Source organism: Plasmodium fragile (genome assembly GCF_000956335.1).
Source record: "Plasmodium fragile strain nilgiri unplaced genomic scaffold supercont1.10, whole genome shotgun sequence".
Classification (NCBI taxonomy): Eukaryota; Apicomplexa; class Aconoidasida; order Haemosporida; family Plasmodiidae; genus Plasmodium; species Plasmodium fragile.
The window spans coordinates 220,438-238,258 of record NW_012192590.1 but is presented as its reverse complement, the minus strand read 5'-3'; the positions used below and the strand labels follow the sequence as shown (position 1 = coordinate 238,258).

The 17,821-nt window shown below is 40.5% G+C and overlaps 5 protein-coding genes across 5 annotated transcripts; 1 reads left to right on the top strand and 4 right to left on the bottom strand.

Annotated features, from left to right (window-relative positions):
• Positions 1 to 74: 74 nt before the first annotated feature.
• Positions 75 to 1,453, bottom strand: AK88_01214 (26S protease regulatory subunit 6B; the record flags this gene model as incomplete). Its single annotated transcript, XM_012478850.1, has 2 exons — positions 75 to 1,163; positions 1,364 to 1,453. 2 exons carry the CDS (start codon positions 1,451 to 1,453, stop codon positions 75 to 77), a joined length of 1,179 nt encoding a protein of 392 aa, XP_012334273.1.
• A 1,425-nt stretch (positions 1,454 to 2,878) lies between these two features.
• On the bottom strand, positions 2,879 to 3,958 carry AK88_01213 (uncharacterized protein; the record flags this gene model as incomplete). The annotated part of the gene is made up of 1 exon (XM_012478849.1): positions 2,879 to 3,958. One exon carries the CDS (start codon positions 3,956 to 3,958, stop codon positions 2,879 to 2,881), a length of 1,080 nt encoding a protein of 359 aa, XP_012334272.1.
• A 1,293-nt stretch (positions 3,959 to 5,251) lies between these two features.
• On the top strand, positions 5,252 to 6,389 carry AK88_01212 (uncharacterized protein; the record flags this gene model as incomplete). Its single annotated transcript, XM_012478848.1, has 2 exons — positions 5,252 to 5,363; positions 5,656 to 6,389. 2 exons carry the CDS (start codon positions 5,252 to 5,254, stop codon positions 6,387 to 6,389), a joined length of 846 nt encoding a protein of 281 aa, XP_012334271.1.
• A 397-nt stretch (positions 6,390 to 6,786) lies between these two features.
• AK88_01211 (uncharacterized protein) lies at positions 6,787 to 9,837 on the bottom strand (the record flags this gene model as incomplete). Its single annotated transcript, XM_012478847.1, has 4 exons — positions 6,787 to 6,877; positions 7,033 to 7,120; positions 7,254 to 9,628; positions 9,743 to 9,837. 4 exons carry the CDS (start codon positions 9,835 to 9,837, stop codon positions 6,787 to 6,789), a joined length of 2,649 nt encoding a protein of 882 aa, XP_012334270.1.
• A 760-nt stretch (positions 9,838 to 10,597) lies between these two features.
• On the bottom strand, positions 10,598 to 17,135 carry AK88_01210 (uncharacterized protein; the record flags this gene model as incomplete). The annotated part of the gene is made up of 21 exons (XM_012478846.1): positions 10,598 to 10,624; positions 10,768 to 10,876; positions 11,044 to 11,094; positions 11,253 to 11,382; positions 11,526 to 11,612; positions 11,731 to 11,821; positions 11,959 to 12,066; positions 12,221 to 12,294; positions 12,487 to 12,547; positions 12,699 to 12,819; positions 12,948 to 13,072; positions 13,199 to 13,246; positions 13,443 to 13,535; positions 13,637 to 14,155; positions 14,309 to 14,695; positions 14,846 to 14,967; positions 15,084 to 15,186; positions 15,333 to 15,455; positions 15,573 to 15,689; positions 15,824 to 16,821; positions 17,048 to 17,135. 21 exons carry the CDS (start codon positions 17,133 to 17,135, stop codon positions 10,598 to 10,600), a joined length of 3,582 nt encoding a protein of 1,193 aa, XP_012334269.1.
• Between the last annotated feature and the right edge of the window lie 686 nt (positions 17,136 to 17,821).

The following is a 17,821-nucleotide window of genomic DNA, read 5'->3' as shown; positions in this document are numbered from 1 at the left end:
AAAAAAAAAAAAAAAAAAAAAAAAAAAAAAAACGGCTCGAATACGTGAGCGGCGAACAGGTGAACACACCCCACCTATATGTTATAAAACTCATAATCGCGCAGCTGCTTGCGGACGTGCGTGCGGTAGCCCTGCTCGAAGTCATTCGCCGTGATGATGTAGCGGTTCTTCCGTATAGCTTGCATGCCTGCCTCCTGTGCAATGGCCGCAATATCAGCTGCACTTATCTTATCTGTTCTGACCACGAAATTTTCAATATTGACGTCGCTACTAACATTCATTTTGCTAATGATGGTTTGGAAGATGAGTCTTTTTTGCTTTCTGTCTGGGAGAGGGAATTCAATTTTTCTGTCTAGTCTGCCTGGTCTCAATAATGCAGGATCTAGTGTATCGGCCCTGTTGGTGGCCATAATAACTTTTACATTAGTGGACTTATCGAACCCATCCATTTGATTCAGTAATTCTAAAAGAATTCTTTGAACCTCTCTGTCTGCCCCTGTTTGTGCATCGAATCTTTTTGTGGCTATTGCATCTACCTCGTCAATAAAAATAATGGAAGGAGAATTTTCTCTAGCCAACCTGAACACATCTCTTACCATTCTTGGACCTTCTCCTAAATATTTTTGAACAAATTCAGAACCCACCACACCGATAAAGGTAACTTGTGTCTCGTTCGCAACTGCCTTAACAAGCATGGTCTTACCTGTACCTGGGGGTCCATATATTAAAATGCCCATGGGAGGTTCTATGCCAATTTTTTCATACAGCTCTGGGCTTTTCAGAGGTAACTCAACGGCTTCTCTCATTTCCTGCTTCTGTGTATCTAACCCTCCTAGATCTGTGTACTTGACATTCGGTCTCTCACTCACTTGTAGTAGTTGTATGCTGCTGTCCGACTCGGAAGGCAATATATTCACAATTGAATGGCTATGTCGGTGCAACGCCACGCTCACTGATGGCTTCAAGTCTTCCTTATTCAGGGTAGAAAGAATTCTAACGTAGTAGTTCGACCCAGCCGTGCTGCTCACAATCCCATAGTTGTTATCAATGATGTCGAGAAACTGACCTATGATCAGTGGCACACTTTGTATGCGCTTTATTTCGTTCTTCGACCTGATCAGCTCCCTCTTCAGGTTCTTGTGCTCCTCCTTGATGTACTCCTCCTGCGGTAGCGATACGAAGTAGCGCGGCGATAGTAAGCGGTAGCGTAGCAACGATACGAAGTAGCGCGGCAATGGTAAGCGGCAGCGCGGCAACGATACGACACAGCGCGGTAGTGGTAAGCGGCAGCACCCATCGAGGGCGAGAGACGCACATCTCACCACCAGCAGGGTCTGCACCCACCCACACACGAACAACCCACCTGTATGTTCAGGACATCAATTTGCTTCTTTAAAATCTTTAACTTAATGTAGTAGTCCTCCTCCTTCAGGTACTTGCTAATGTTATCCATTTTTTTCTTCTTTTTTTTTTTTTTTTTTTTTTAAAAAACCTTTTGTTTTTCTCTCTTGGGCTAACTTGGGTCAAACACGCTTCCTTCAGGACATCCTTTCCGGGAGAGGGGGAGGAGAAGATGGTAAAGAAAATGCTGCTTTTCGTCAAAGTCTGTTTTTTTTTTTTTTTTTTTTTATTCTCCTTTTTCTGTGTTAGTCCTTCTGAAGAGTTCCCCAGAAGGGCATCAAAACGAATTGGTAAAAAAAAAAAAAAAAAAAAAAAAAAAAAAAAAAAAAAAAAATTAAGCAAAGGGCGCATTGGCAAAGTAATACCCTACCTTCGCGGCGCGTTCCATTTGACTGCAGGAAAAAAAAAGGAAAAGAAGCGCAGTAAAGAGTACCAAGTGCAAAACAAATCAAATGCCCGCGCAGCGCACCCGCCGGTACTCGCTCATATTCTCATGTACACTCTGCATACAAACGCCCCAGGGGGGTAACCATTCCCAGGGGTCAGGTCACGGTCAACCGTTCCAGAGGTCAACGGCAATTTCACCAGGGGGGAAAAAATGACGAAGAACAGGAGGAGGACCTCTTTCTGTTTACACTGCACCATTTTTCGCTGTGACAAAATTGCAACCGCTTTATATTTTATTCCTTCCGTTTTTCCCCACCTCCAACCAACCGACGGCACATCTGCACACGGAAATGTACGCGCGAACGCAGTTGCATGATGTGATACCGCAACGTGCGCACATGTACACATATATGTATGTACGCATGTGATGCATTGGCGAACCTGCAACTGCCACCGCCGCACAGGGGGAAATGATGGACGGAACTACCAGAAAGAGTGCTTCCCACACCACACACCCATTTTTGTCATTTGGACAAACAGCTGCGCGACAACGCAGAATTGTTATCGTCCACGCCACTGGCGATAATTTACCTTTTTGAAGCAAATCTAATTAACGAATTTAAAAAAAAAAAAAAAAAAAAAAAAAAAAAAAAGTTTTTAGGGCAACACATTGTGAAGGTTTTTTTTTTTACACAATGTGGAATGTATCATAAAACGCATATTAAGAAAAAAAAAAAAAAAATCAATACATTATTATTTTTTTTTTTTGGCTATGGCCCCACAAATTAAGTACCCACCGCATGGTTCTACTTCCCCCCCCACATACACATGCATTTTACCCGTACGACCTGACGTAGCACCGTGACACCCTGACCCACTTTACACAGGGGGGGGGGGAGGCACCTAAGCGAGGGGAAAGGAGGCGAACTCTCAATACATATCAAACGCAACGGTGTTATCGGAACGGCTTTTTTGTTAAGCTGATCTGCACACGCTGAACACCCCACACATGTTACGTCCACACAACGTAAAGCGGTGAACAGATCATGTACTGTCCCAACGGAGAGGCCCCACCGCCCTTCACATATCATCACGCCGTGTTAGACAAACAAGAGCCATTCTTCAAATGGTTGATGACGTAGTTGTAGGCCTCTTCAATACAATCCGTAAGGAAAATGGAATCTAGATCCTCTTGAGAAATAAGCCCATAATCAGCTAGCTTCTTAAAATTAAGAATACTAGACCAAAAATCTTTTCCAAAAAGAATAATAGGAACATTTCTCTTAAACTTCTTACATTGCTTTAGGGTTAGAATCTCCATCAGTTCATCTAATGTTCCAAACCCCCCTGGGAGGATAATAAAGGCTAGAGATAAATAAACTAGCCAAAATTTTCTTGTAAAAAAATAATGAAATTTGAAAGATAAATTTTCATCTACATATTTGTTTGCTCCTTTTTCAAATGGTAAAGAAATCATAAAGCCTAGGGATCTTCCATTGGCGTCTCTGCTACCCTTGTTTGCTGCCTCCATAAAACCAGGACCTCCTCCTGTACAAATGGCAACAGTAAAATTGTTTGGGTTTTTTTCCCCTTTTTTATTTGGTACAAAATTATGTACCTTCGGCAAATGGGTCGAAATATTATTCACTGCCTTCTGCCCTTCTTCTGTCCCAAAAAATAAAGTCAGGCGTTTTGAAAGCTCATATATTTTTGCATAATATTCTGTGCTCCATTTTAATTTGTGTAATTTTTCTAAGTCTTTTTTTACCCCTTCATATTCTGCTACCTCCATAGCTGTTAATGGTATGTTGTTCGTTATTTTGTCATTAAGTTTGGAGAATTTTTTTTCCAATTTTTTTTTTCTCCTTTGATATTTTTCACTACTTAATGATCTGGAAGAGCCGAAAACGACGACTGTGAAAAATATTCCTTCATCTCGTAGTGCGTCTTGGACTCCCACAAATTCTGATACTATTCGAACCAGCCTGGCACCCTTCCCATTAATAAAATTGCTTTTATTGTAAATCTCTTTTACTTCCACTTGACCGTCGTCACTTTCTTCTTCTGTGTCGCTTTTTAAAATTTGCCCCTCTTTTTTTTTTTCCTCCTCCTTCAGTGTCTCTGCCATCCCCACGGGCCCTGCTTCACCGGGGGTGTCTATTCCCCCCATCGCGTCAATCGTTTGCACTTGGCCTGGTACAAATTTCTGCTACGGGTTATGCTACACTATTTTTTTCCCCCCCTCCGGAGTGTAAAAAAAAATTGTGGACGACGACGGTGTTTCGCGGCGCGAGGTGCTCAACGTGTGCATACGCGTACGTAGCGTGCAGGTGCTACTACACTTGTGTGTTTTCTTTTTTTTTCCTTCTTTGTTCCAAATTTGAACCCCTTTCTCGTGTAAACTACTAATTCGGGTGGAAAAAAAAAATGCTCGTAGAAGGGGAATACCGTTTGGGTAAAACTAAACTCATTCACGCATGTGCACAAACGTACGAACGGAATGTAAAATAATCACCAGATGCTCAATAATTTTGAGGTGAAATATGTCAATTTGTTCAGTTCAATTGTAAAATACATGCAAACAACGTGGCACAATTTTTAAAAAACATAGAATATAAATTACATGTTACAACTCTGTGTGGTGGTATTTTTTTTTTTTTTTTTTCCTTTTTCCAACTTTTTTACCTGAAAAATTTCCCTTGTAAAAAAAAAAGAAACAGTACACGTAATGTGATTATGCACCTGTGTGTTGTCGCGTACAAATACGCACCTTTTCGCCTGAATGTTCCTGTTTTGCAAAAAAAAAAAAAAATAGCTTACTTAAAAGTACGCATAAATGCGCAAACAATGCATGACTTGTTCAGGCAAATATATGTTACATTTAAAATGAATTTATGAAATGGCTGCTCATTTAGGGCTGCTTTCTTTTCTTCGCCGTTGAGAATTTACATTCATTTTGCATTTTCTCTACCCCTTGTTTGTGTAAACGCTATTATTATGGTAATTTTTTTTTTGTGTGTTTTTTTTCACCCCTTTTTTTTTTTTTTTTGCACACGGATTGAGAGAATACACATTTAAGGGGAATGGAACGAATTGGGCAATGGCTGCCACCTTTTTGCTTTTAACACATGTGCAAATGGACTAGCTAATCTGCTTTATGGTTAACCGGTTGGCTAAATGGCCCATCAACTGGTTACCCCAAGGGCTTCCACAACAGCCTAGTGAGTCCTTTTTTTTTTTTTTTTAGTTGTTCTTGTTGTTTTTCCGCTTTTGTGGCACTCTGCAAAGCGTTGTATTATTTATTTTTTTTTTTGTTGTTGCTTCCCTTTGGGCATGCGTGAAGTGTACGTACTCGTCTGCACCCTTAATCCACCGCTACACACTCGCTCACAATGATTAGAAGGACACCTTTACATGTCGCTGCTTAGTGGTGAAACACACCTCTCACTAGGTGTAGTAATGTATGAAAAAAGGGGGGAAACAAAACAAATCGCGAAAATTAGCTTCTAATCTTCTCCATGCGCAGCAATATGCTCCCCTCCCCCCAGAGGAGATGCAAAATGTGAATGTCTGTCGTGAGAGACGTTAAAGGCACTCCTCTTCATTAAGTGGACAAAAGGAGGCCAACGCGCGTGTAAATATAGAGAGTGGAGGGGGAAAGGGGGGTGTTATTTTGCAGGGGGGGAAAGACGCGTACCCCTGCAGGTACACATCTAACAATCACCCAGGGGATAATGTTCTTGAAACAGGCAAGCGGCAGACGCTTATCCCTCGCACTGCTGTTGTGTTTGCTTCACACGATATGTGTGTATATAATTTGTGAAGGGAAGAAAACCTGCACGAGGGGGGTCTACAAATTTGGTGCAGTAAAGGTGCCACTTGAGTTGTCTTCCCCTTCCACACGAATAATAAAAAAGGGGAGAAAAGATGGAAGAGGAAGAAGGCATGTGAACTACTACAACTACTACCCCCATTTTATAAGCAGTACAAATATAGGCCGGAGAAAAAAAGGAAAATCTATTTCAATATATAGCAGAAAATGTAGTGGATATAGAAACACGAGAGAAGGGAAAAATGAAATGATAAGAAAAATAAAAAGGATTTTAAAAGTAACAAAACTTTTAATACAATTAAACAGTTTCAAATTAACTCCAAATATGAGAATGGATTTGTTAATAAATCTCCCCAGACCACATGTACGTGTTCATATGGTTAAGAATACCTTAATGAAGCTAGCTGTGGAAAACACGCCATTTGAAGCCATCGTACCCTACCTAAAAGAAAGCAACACCTATATGTTTATTATGGATGAAAAATACATAGCCTTTACTCTGTATGGTAATAAAGCATTCAGTTCCATGTACAAAGAATACAAAATGAACAACTCTATAAAATTATCCATATATGAGAATACAATTTTGAACAAAGCTGAAACGGAGAATTTAATAAATTTAAGAACACACAGTTTTTATTTTGGGCAAGTGGTGAACAAGCTGGTCCGCTTGATTGGGGACATCCCTCGCTCCATCATGCAGGTCCCCGCCTCCATAGCGCGCGGTATTTACTTGCACACGCAGAAGGGTGCGCAGGAGGGGCAGTGATTGGGTGCGAAGCGGCCATACCAAGCCGCCACACGAAGTTATCACACGAAGCCGCTACACGAAGCTGTGTGTTCACCCTGCGTGACTTCTTCTCGAGCCGCGTTCACTCTCCCCCCCTTCGGTGCACTCCCACATACGCTTTGGAAGACCTTCACTCATGGAGTACAACTTCTCCAGTGGAACACAATCAAGGGGGTGCCCCCCCCCCACACACACACAGCCTTTCTACACATACAAGTGCGTACGCGACGTGTGCATACGTGAAGTGTGCATGCGGTGGTGCGGAAGCGGAGGTGGACAAGGTAGACATGTGGACACCCACATTGCTATCTTGAACACTCTCTGTGTGAGGGAAATTCCGACCCAAAAAAAAAAAAAAAAAAAAAAAAAAATCCGCTCAGATCCTCTTGTACAAATGGATGTATGCCGTGTCCCTGCCCTTGTTCGTGTCGCACAGACCAATCTTGTTGTCGTTGTATACGTACCACCTGGGGAAAAAAAAAGAATTTTTTTTAAATTAAATAAATTAAATAAAAATAAATAAAAATAAATAAAAACAAATTATCGTCCGCTCGAACTTGCATTTATATTTCTTTTCCCCCGCGAGCGGCATATCCCCATTGAGGGGGGCGCAAATCCCTACTGAGCATCGTCCTTTATGTAGCACATGTAGTGGCCCGAGTTGGCGTTGCTTCCCATGTGCACGATGGAAGCTACTAGCTCGTAGTTGGCTGCGGGCAGGTGGAGGAGGAGAAAGGGATGGCGGGTGTATAATTAAAATGGTCAGACAAGTTGAAGTCGCTTCTAACAAATGCGGTGCGCTTCCCGCGGAGTTGCGTTGACTCCACACCGAGCACACCCTACCCAAGCCGTCTTCGCACTTGTTCCTGTTCAGAATGGCGGCGCACTTGGCCTCTGTGAGATCGTCTAGATTGGAGAAAATGTAATCAATGGATTTTTGCAAGTCGTTTTTGTTTATGAGGAGGGAGGCCATGGCTACATCCTTGTTGACACCCATGCTGATGATAGAATTCAAATTTTCAGAGTTGACTTCCATCCCTTGGTTGGCTTGTTGCAAATCTAGTTCCACCGAGTCTTCACCATAAATGTAGGAGATGCAGTTGTTCACATTTTTGACCTTGACTTTTCTTATAGCCTCTAGAACCTTTTCCTTTTCAAATCCAAGTTCTAAAAGGGAGTCCAAGAGATCCTTATGATGTTGTATGATGTACTCCTCGCTGTTTTTCCCTCCATGAGGAGAAGTATTTGCGGAGTTTTTCCCTTTTGCTTCACCACACCCAGTGCTGCCATCATGCCCCCCTCCCCCAAGAGGACTCTTCTCCGACCTCATAAACTCCAAATTGATATACTCATCTGCCTCAACAGGAACATTTATCTTTTTAGCGTTCCAATTCTCATCCGCGTAAAATCTTTTAATGTGAATAAAAAGGTATGGAGGGAAGCTCTTAAACTTCATATCCTTTTGAGCCAACACTTTGGTTTTTTTCTCTTCACTGTAGTACTCCTCAATGTAATCCTTTTTTATAAAATTATTCAGACAGTCTAGTAGGGTTACATGAGGGGGAGGAGTAGATGTATTATTTTCTGCATCCATTTTTTTCAACACATCATTATCGAGGGGTATGTCCAATGACAGGATATTATTTTGGAAGGAGCTGCTACTTATGTTATCCTCATCATGTACAATGGTTTGATCCATTTCGAATGTGAACAGGTTAAAGAGGGACTTTTCACTTTTTTCTTTATTATTCCCTTGTACATTTGTACCCTCCTTGGTTGAGCAAGTATTATTATTGCTCTTCTTACATTTGTCTTCCTTTTCATTTTCTCCACCCTGTTCAACATTTTGTGGGTTCTTTATAATTTTCTTTTTATTTGAATTATTTCCATTTAGGATTCTATGAAAAATCATATTTTCATTTTCAATGAGCTCATTGAGGAGGTAGCTTAAAAATTCAAATATATCTTGCTGATTATTATTACAGAATGAATTTCCTTTTTCATTCAAGCATGTTCGAAACATGGAAGGGTTTATACTTATACAATTTTCTTCATCTATATCACTGTCATAATTAATTTCCACATTTCTCCTTTCACATTCTTCTTTAAATTTTTTTATATAATTTTTTTTCTTATTAATATAATCTTCTTTAAAAATCATACTACATAATTTTGCATATTGAATGAACATGTCTTGGTGTGTTTTTTTGCTTCGATCCAATGTGAGGAGGAAGTCTAATTGGTTTTCAATATACCTGTAACTAATTTCCTTAATGGACACAAATACTTGCAGAGCACAATTCATATAACATGTATTTCCTAAGTTGAGAAATCCTACCTTTCCCTTTTTACATACAAGTTGTGTATCCTTATCAAGTATGGAAGAAAAATTTATATTTTGATTTTCCTTTATTTCTTTTTCTAAGGTAGTAACTTCTGTTTTGTTCAAATTTGTTATATTAATGCCTAGGTTCTTCAGATGCACATCTATATAAGGATCCATTACACTATCATTTTCATCATCTGCGTATGAAAATACATCTGCTTCTCCTTCTTTGGTAATAGTTCCTAGCTTCACAACTAAGGGGTATTTTTTTCCACTCTCGTAATAATGTTTCAATGCTGCTCCTTCTTCATTGTTCAAGCAACCCCCTCCATAGTTGTATATTTTTCTTCCACATCCTATGTACCCATCAGATAAATTCAGCCATATATTCTTCTTAGCCTTACAAACGGCACATTGGAGATTTTCATTTTTTATAATAACATTTGGTAGCTGTACAAGATCCTTTGCATATTTGCTTTCTTTTATTTCATTTACCCACTTGTTCGGATTTTCCTTCTTTAACTCATTTTTATGACTAATCATGCTTTTACATATATTTTTTACACGCTCGTCTTCCACTTGATCTAAGGTAATATATAAATTAGTCTCCAAATCGTATAGTGAATATGTGTAGAGGTATTCGTACACCTTGCTCTCCTTGAAGCCTCCTTCCACATTCAGGGTCAGATTTTTTATTTCGCTTTTTTCTATCTTGTCTAGCAATTTTTTCTTCTTCTTGATATTCAAATAGAACCTTCCTGTGTGTGTCCCGGGGCTCTGGCCGCTGCCCTGCTGCGCTCGGTTGTAATTGTACTTGAGGGAATCCAGGCCGAAGGTCTCGAGGGAAACCAGGTCCACGAACACGCCATCCTCGAAGATGTCCTTGTAGCCGCTGCGGGGGGGCAAGGGGCAAACGAGCGGTCAAACGGGTGGGCAAACAAACGAATGCGCCACGCATAGCAACACATATCGCACGCGTGCAGAGGGCAACCCTCGTGCGGCTTACGTCACGCTGCACTCGTCCAAGTATATGACGTCATCCTGCGACGGCTCCCGGATGATCGCCGCAATGGAGGCCACAACGCTTTTAATGTCGGCCATGCTTGTTCTCTCCTTGCCGTGTCAGGCGTATCCTCCGGATGCGCAAAAAAAGGGGGGGAAACAAAAAAAAGTGTTCCTTTTCACAGGCAAAGGGGTAAAGTAGCGCGAGGTACGCTTTCCGTTGACGCTATTATCTTTTCACTGGCACGCTGTGTTGACCATCCCTTTTGGCTGGAGTAAATTTGGAATTTTTTTTTCTTTTTTCTTGCCGAACGAACACGTAACCTTTTTTCCGTGACGTCGATCGAGCGCAAATTTTCTGTTTCCTCACACTTTTAGCTTTGTATTATCAGGTGAAAAAATTGAACAAAATGGAATGAAGAAAACTTAATGAAGAGGGAAAGAGGTAGTCTACAAAATGCGAGCTACAAAATGTGAAAAAGCAATTCGTGCACACGGGCAGAATTAACAATAACGTTGGTCCCCTGTGATGGCACTCCTGCCGCATTTTGCCGCCACACTTGCAGGTCGATTACGCCGGACATAAATACATGTGGTCGAAATATGTACCTTTGCGCTTTTTAAGTTTAAGAAAATAAATGGACATGCACAAAGGGAGAAAAAATTAGGAAAAAGGGACCCATCTTAAATGTTCGCAAATGAAGAGAGGGACACGTATAAAAGGTACATAACAAACGCGCATGTAAAATATACATACGTATGTGAACGCCCAAGTGGACGTGGAAAAAGGGAAAAAAAAAAAAAAAAAAAAAAAAAACACAAAGGAAGGAAACTCTTCTGCTTAGTCCAAAGGAATGCTTTAATTTTCTATAGCGTTCTTTTCCTCCTGAAAAAGTAAAATAAATGAAAGTGAATTTGGCGTTACACCGCGCGTATGGCAGTGGGCGTTTTTTTGTTCTTTTTTGTACTTTTTTTTTATGAGCGCGTTTTAATTATTTTTTTTTGCGTCTCGTGTGGCGCGGCATTTACTATGCTAATTATTTCGTAGGCCTCCTTCTTCGTCCCCTTGGCAATGTAACTTTCGCGGTCTACTATCCTGACTATGTACATATTTTCGCAGTACTCCAGGAGCTCCTTCCTAAGGAAAAGAAAAGGGGAAGTGGGGTGTATTTGGGAGGAGCAATTCCTTCGGTGTGTGTTTAACGGCACGGCACGGTTCACCCGGCGCTTGTCTGGTCGTTCGGCCAACGTTTGTGTGGTGGTCTGTTTTTCCATTTTTTTTTCTGAGTCCTCTTGTTGTCTCACCTGAATGTCGTGATTATGAACTGAGTTCCTCTTTGGGCCAGCTCCCGCAGGCTGTCGCAAAAAAAAAAAAAAAAAAAAAAAAAAAAAAATTAAATAAAAAGCACAGGTGTAGAGGCTGCTACAATCACACCGCCATGTGTGCCGAGCATTTGTTCCCTTTGCGTGTGTGAACAAAAGGCTGAGTTGCCATTTCTCCGTTTGATCCTTACAGGAGCGAGAGGTTGTCCCGATGGACTGTATCCAACGCCGCGTCAATTTCGTCAAAAAAGAAAAAAGAAAAATTGTCGATTTTGTTCAGGCACAGAAATAAGCAAATAGCTACAATGCTGCGCTCTCCTCCTGAGAGTGGGTCAAAAAGGGGGGGTAACGTGGATGAAGGGTTTGTGTGTGCGGCGATGGAAGAAATGCACACCAGAGTGTACAAGCGACAGATGATAGGTTGGAAAGGCCCAATGTGGTGCCCTTTTTGTGTGCCCTTTTACCAGACAACTCCTGAATCGTGTAACTCATTTTTTCATCCTCGTTGGACGTGATGTTGATCGAGATGCCCGTGATTTTGTCAACGTAGGCTATTAGGGGAAATGGCAAATGAGCAAATTAGCAAATGGACAGGTGTATGCGCGTGGGAAGTGCGAGCATATTTGTGCTCCCCCATTTGAGACCATGTAGGGCATCCATTCTTCTCACCTTCATCGTCAATGACCTTCTTCCGTGCCCTTTTTTCATTGGCCTCCCTCAGAATGTCCTTGTACTCCTGTTCGCTCATTTTTTTAAGCACCTGCGAAAGGGGGTAATATACCATTCGAATGCACATGTAACCCTTTCCGCATCCTGTCTGGTGCGCCAAACACAGGGACTTTTTTTTAACATGGACGTGTCACAACCAGTGTACACGTTTTTTTGTATCCCCCCTACCAGGGTAGCCTTCCGGTTCTTAAAAAGAAGTGAGAAGTACTCGGAGAAATATTTGCTGATTTTTAAGTACGTAGCTTCTAACGCTTCGTCCTTCTTCTTTCCAATATGCTATAAGGGGGGGGAAGAAAAAAAAAAAAAAAAAAAAAAAGTGGAAATGGGGGTGAGGGCACACACCAGAAAAATGTACACTGTTTATATACGTACATGTGGGTCTGCAACCTGCACAAAGAAGCAAAAAAATGAAAAAAAAAACGGCACCTACCTGTATCATGTCCTTAATGTTTTTATACGACGTGCTTATCTCCTCGTTTCTCTTCTTCAGCTCATTAAAATCGCCTTAAACGAAAGACAAGATGGAACAAAAAACACAGTGGTAAACGCGCCAGTGAAGATCTACGCAAAAATGCCTCACAAAAAAAAAAGGGACTGGCCAGGGGAACGACGTTAAATAGACAGTCCCTCTTATGCACGCATCTATGCCAAACTGCAATTTTGGCAAACCCCTCCACACGTGTTGTAAAAACTTACTCATTAGTATATTTAGTCTGTCTCCCGCCTTTTCATTCACATTGGAATATTTTTGTAGCTCCTGTGAGGGGGTGGAAAAAAAAAAAAAAAAAAAAAAAAGTGAGAACGCTCACAAGGAGACAAATGCAACACCGGCTGTATTGTATTGCACACAAAAGAACTGGCATGAAAGTGGTAAAAGGCATGTGCGTCACCGCCCCCTTTTTTTATACCAGTGTTATGGATTTAAGCTTCGCAGACAACTCTTGCTTATCGTAATTTTTATATTCATTTGGGTCCTTTATGCCTTGAGGCAGAATTATTTTTTTTTTTCGTATGTTTTCTTCCTTTCCTCTGCAAAGGTGTAAAATGGGTAAGTGAAATGTAAGTCGTTTTTTTTTTTTTTTTATTTCGTGCAATGGGACGTCCTGTGTAAGCAACACGCAAGAATGCTTCTTCTCCGCGCGCGCGACAATTTTTACTCCAAAATGCGAAGCTCCTCATTTATCTGATTCATCTGATGACACAGGTCCAAAATTTTCTTTTTGTGTTTCTTTTCGTTTATGTAGATTTTGTCTAAGTTCGACTTTACGCTCTCCATGTCTTTCTGCAAAATGGAACAAGGGGGGGCAACAAAATGGTGGCAAAGAGGATTGGGAAAAAAAAAAAAAAAAAAAAAAAAAAAACGTCGTGGCTTGGCTAATTTGATCAGCCCCTCTTTTTTGCTCATTACGTTGATCTGTTTTATCTTTTGTTCGTAGAGCATCTTTTCCTTTTCGATCTAACAAAGGGGGGGGTTGTAAAAAGCGTGCCAAGGGTAGATATGATGAAATGTCTTTAGAAGGGGATGTCAGTCCATCGCAAATACGTGCGCGTGTGTTAGGTATGTACAGGCAGGAGATGTGAAAGGCTCATCTGCACATGTATTAAAAGTGAAGACATTTTTTTTGCTGCTCCAGGGTCCACGGTTTGCCCACCTTTTCGATGTTGTTTTTCTTCTCCCTCAGCTCTTTGGTGTACTCGTCAATATCAACATCTTCGTACTCTTCCATGTATATGTTGGCGTCATTCTGCAGGTAGGGGGCATATACATAAGCACGATGAGGGGGGGCACATCTCCAGGTAGGTCGGCCCCGCTGCGTGAGTGTCATTTTCCCCTTTTGCGACTTACCTCGTTCCTCTTCTGATAGAGAAGCTCCAACTTGTTTTTAAAATCGTCGTACTCGTTGGTAACTTTGTTGAGTTCCTCCTTGAGCTTTTTGACTTGCTCATTGAGGGCGTTTATATCGACGGAGCCTTTAGCCCACTCATCTGGGTTTACATTATTATTTCTTAAATGCAATATCTGCACCTTGAGCTTGTCTTTATAATCCTCCAGGTGCTCTTTCTTCTCCTTAATCTGTTTTATTTTTTCGCTAGTTATGCGTACATTTTCCTCATTTGCGTGAATGCTATTGGTAATTGAGTTCAGGGTCGTTAGGCACCCATTTTTTTGAGCTACCGTATTTGATTTTTTATCACAAATGATACGTAGCTCCTCGTCTATTTTTTCAATATTGTTAGACATTTCTTCGATGGAGTTTTTTTCCTTCTTCTCCTTTTCCTTTAATTCTTTCAGCTTATTGTATATGGTGTAAACGCCGTACTTCTTTTTGTTATACCCTCCGTACATAAAACCTTGTTTGCTCATCTGTGGGGGGAGCGTAATCACAGATTGCGTTGAGGACCATAAAAGGCGGCGCGCACGTAAGAGCGGCCAACAACATGTAGGAGGTAAGAGGGAAAAAAGCATAGGCACGCGCACGCGTATATGCAAGCGCGAAAGGCCCGCTGTGCTCCTTACGTAGTCCCCGTCCATGTTAACACAGTTGTAGTTGTCCTCCAGGTAATTCTGGCAACACTCCAAGGACTTGACGATAACCGTTTTAAATAAAATGCTCTTTAAAAACTCATATATCTTGCTGTTATAATTTACGCAGTTTATTAAGGGCACCATGTTCTTGTCATTAGGGTACGTGAACTCGCTGTACTTTCTCATGTTCAACAAAGGAACGATGGTCAGTTTTCCAAAGAAGAAATCTTTAAACTCAAATTCTTTTTTTTTTTTTTCTTCTCTTTTTTTTTCTATAAATTCGACTATTTTTTTTGCCGTCTTCATGTCTTCAACGATGAGCGTGAAGTAGTGATTTTCCAGAACGGTGTCCACGGCCTTCACGTACGTCTTGTCCACCTGCGCGGGGGGGTTGCAGCAAGCACCGACACGTATACATGCATACATATATATGTATACGTATAAACGCGTAGGCATACACACACATGTGTGTGTGTGCACACTGAACACTTTCTGCTGACGCGACTTTTCTGTTGCCCCTCCTCTTACGTTTATGTTGTCTATGAGGAAACCCAACACGTTTTCCTTGTGTATGCTGGAGTCTTCCAAGATCAGCTCCACCATCTTGATGATTTCTTTGTTCGAGCTCTTTATCAGTTCTTCGTACTTGTCTAAGAAGTGATGCATGGGAGGTGGGGTAGTAGGGGTATGTATACGTGCGTAACTACCCACGCGCGGAATACATGTGGCCGCGCGCAGAGATACATTAGGCAGGCAGCGCCCTCACCGTTCACTTCAATCAGTTGACTTTTTACGATATTCAGATTTGCCGTTCCCTCGGAGATTTTCTGCTGATACTGCCTCTTCTGTTCAACGCAGTTCTCCGATTTCTGCGAAAGGTGTTGCGAGCAAGTTGGGGACGGTTGAAGGGAAGAGTTGCACATAAAGTAATGAGAGGGAGAAACCACGAAAGTATAATTTATATGTGTTGCCCCGTTTTTTTTTTTTTTTTTTTTTTTCCAGTCAGCAGACTTACACTGTTCAGTTGGCTTATTTCATCGGCGCACTTGTCCGATAGCGTCTTGTTTTCGTTAACACTGTTTTTTAAAAGTTTGGACTCCTCTTCCAGCTCTTTTAAATATTTGTCGTTTTTTATTGCCTACAAGGTGGAGTGCAGAAAAGGGGTGAAAAAAGGAGGGGTTCTCTTTTTTTTTTTTTTTTTTTTGTTGCCACGTTCCCGCACCATTTGTACCACTTTGTGAAACCCATTTTATACCTCCTTCTCCAGGACGGACAACTCCGTGTTGATGTCTCCTATCATCTTTTCGATTTTTTTCACATTATGCGAATAATTGCCATCCTTGGCGTTTGTTGTCTGCTTCGTAGACAGCAACTAAGAGAAGCGAGAGAAAAGGTGAAAACATTCAGTGATTCATGCTGCGTTAGTGCGTATGTCCGTGTGGCGGGCGGGTGCTGCACACGTTGCACACGTGGCGCCGACACGCGTTTGTATAAATGGGCAAGTACCATATTAATTTCGTTTTGCTTGTCCTCTATCTCCCTCTCCTTCAAATTCATAACGCTCTTGAGGCTCTGAAGCTTGTCATTAACGCGCAAAATGAAATCGTTAATCTGGTTGAGGTTTTCAATTTTGCTTTTATTCTTGGACTCCTTGAATTTTTTCTCCTTCCTTTTTTCGTCAATTAGAATTTCGAGGTGTGTGATATTTCTTTTGTTTTGTATTTCTTCCGACACGGATTTGTCGAGCTCATTTTGATAAGAAATAATTTCTAACTTCATTTTGTTTAGCTGTTCCGTGTACTCCGATTTGGTGTTGTTGCTTGAGCTTAAGTTATTGTCTTCGTCCTGTGTTTTATTCTTCAATTCTTGCAACTTAGATTTGAGCGTCTGTGTTTCTTTATATACATTTTTGTAATTTATTTCATTCAAATGATATTCTAAATGAACTTTTTCTTTCTCCAATTTTTTATATTCTAAAAAATGTTCAAACTCTGTTTGTAGGCTTTCCAACTTTGTATTCATTTCTTGAAACTCTTTTTCGATGATCCCTTTTTTTGCATCACATTCTTTGAGCATTGATAGAGCGTCTTTTTTTTTCTCTTCAAATATTTTTGCCCCCAGTATACTCTTTAAATAATTCAAAATTTCTTCATCTTTCATATTACTTAATTTTATTATTTGTCCTTGTTTAATTATATTGTACAAATTGTTAACACATAATCCACAACTTTCGAGTAATTCTACGTATTGATTTTTGCTAATATTTTTTTCATTCACGTAAATTTCACATTTCATATTTTCCATAACTTTTTTTATTTTAATTTCCTTTTCTTTAAACATGCTAAAATATTTTTCTGAATTGTCAAAAATTATTTCAACGTAACAACTCCTCACTGCATTTCCAATTCCTTCGTGTAAAAAAACCTGTTTGTATTCACACATGTCGCTCAGTATGAACTCGATGGCTAGCAGGATGTTACTCTTCCCGGACCCATTAAACCCCACTGTGAAGAAGAAAAAAAAAAAAAAAAAGGAAAAGGAAAAAAGAAAAACATATGCGAAGAGTGGCGAAAATGAGACTCATATATCTGCATATGCCTCTACACGTATGTTTTTTGCCCCCCGTGTGTGTGTTCGGGTCTACGCCGGCTCCACCCGTCTTGCAGAACGAACAAAATGAAGCTGCGCCAAATGTGATAAAATAACAGTGGCCATTCTCCCCATATATACCTATGCAGTTAATCCCCTTGGTAAAATCAATGGTCGTTTCATTTTTGTACGTCCGGAACCCTTTAAGCTTTATCTGTTTTATGTACATGGTTGCATATCGGGGGTACTGAAAACTTCACCTTTGTCTTGTTCTCCACCTTGGCGTCACCGAAAGGGGGGACAAAAGCGGCGAGGCGTGTATTTATGCCTGTCCTCCTTGTTTAGAAAAACATTCATGAAAAGTGCAAACTCGCTAAAACAGATCAGTGTAAAGCAGAAAGTGAGGTAGCTACAAAGTTCATGATGGAAAAAGGCATGGACGAGAAAAGTACACAAATACACAAATGGAAATGTGGAAAAAAAAAATACCACTCGCGCGAATTTTACTATTTCCTCATTTTTCATCCTTTTTCGTTTTACGAAAACAAAGATAAAATGTGTTTTTCGCGTTTTTACTTAACCCAAAATATGCTCACTTCTCACACCCCTTTGAACATTTTTTATATACATGTATTTTTACATATGTAAAAAAAAAAAAAAAAGAAAAAAAAAAAGCCCTCTGTAAGGGAAGGGGAAAAAAAGGACGTGTACATAACCAAATACGCATTGCAAGGACATGATCCAAATCGCAATCTTTGCCCCTTTTTTACGACCCCAATTTAGTCATATGCTTAGCCTACTGTGCACCCCTTATTCTTTGTTGCATCTCGCAGTTTAGGGTTACGTTTAAAGGAACCTAAATGGTTATATTTAAACAAGTAAATGGTGTTTTGCCTTTTTTTTTTTTTTTTTTTT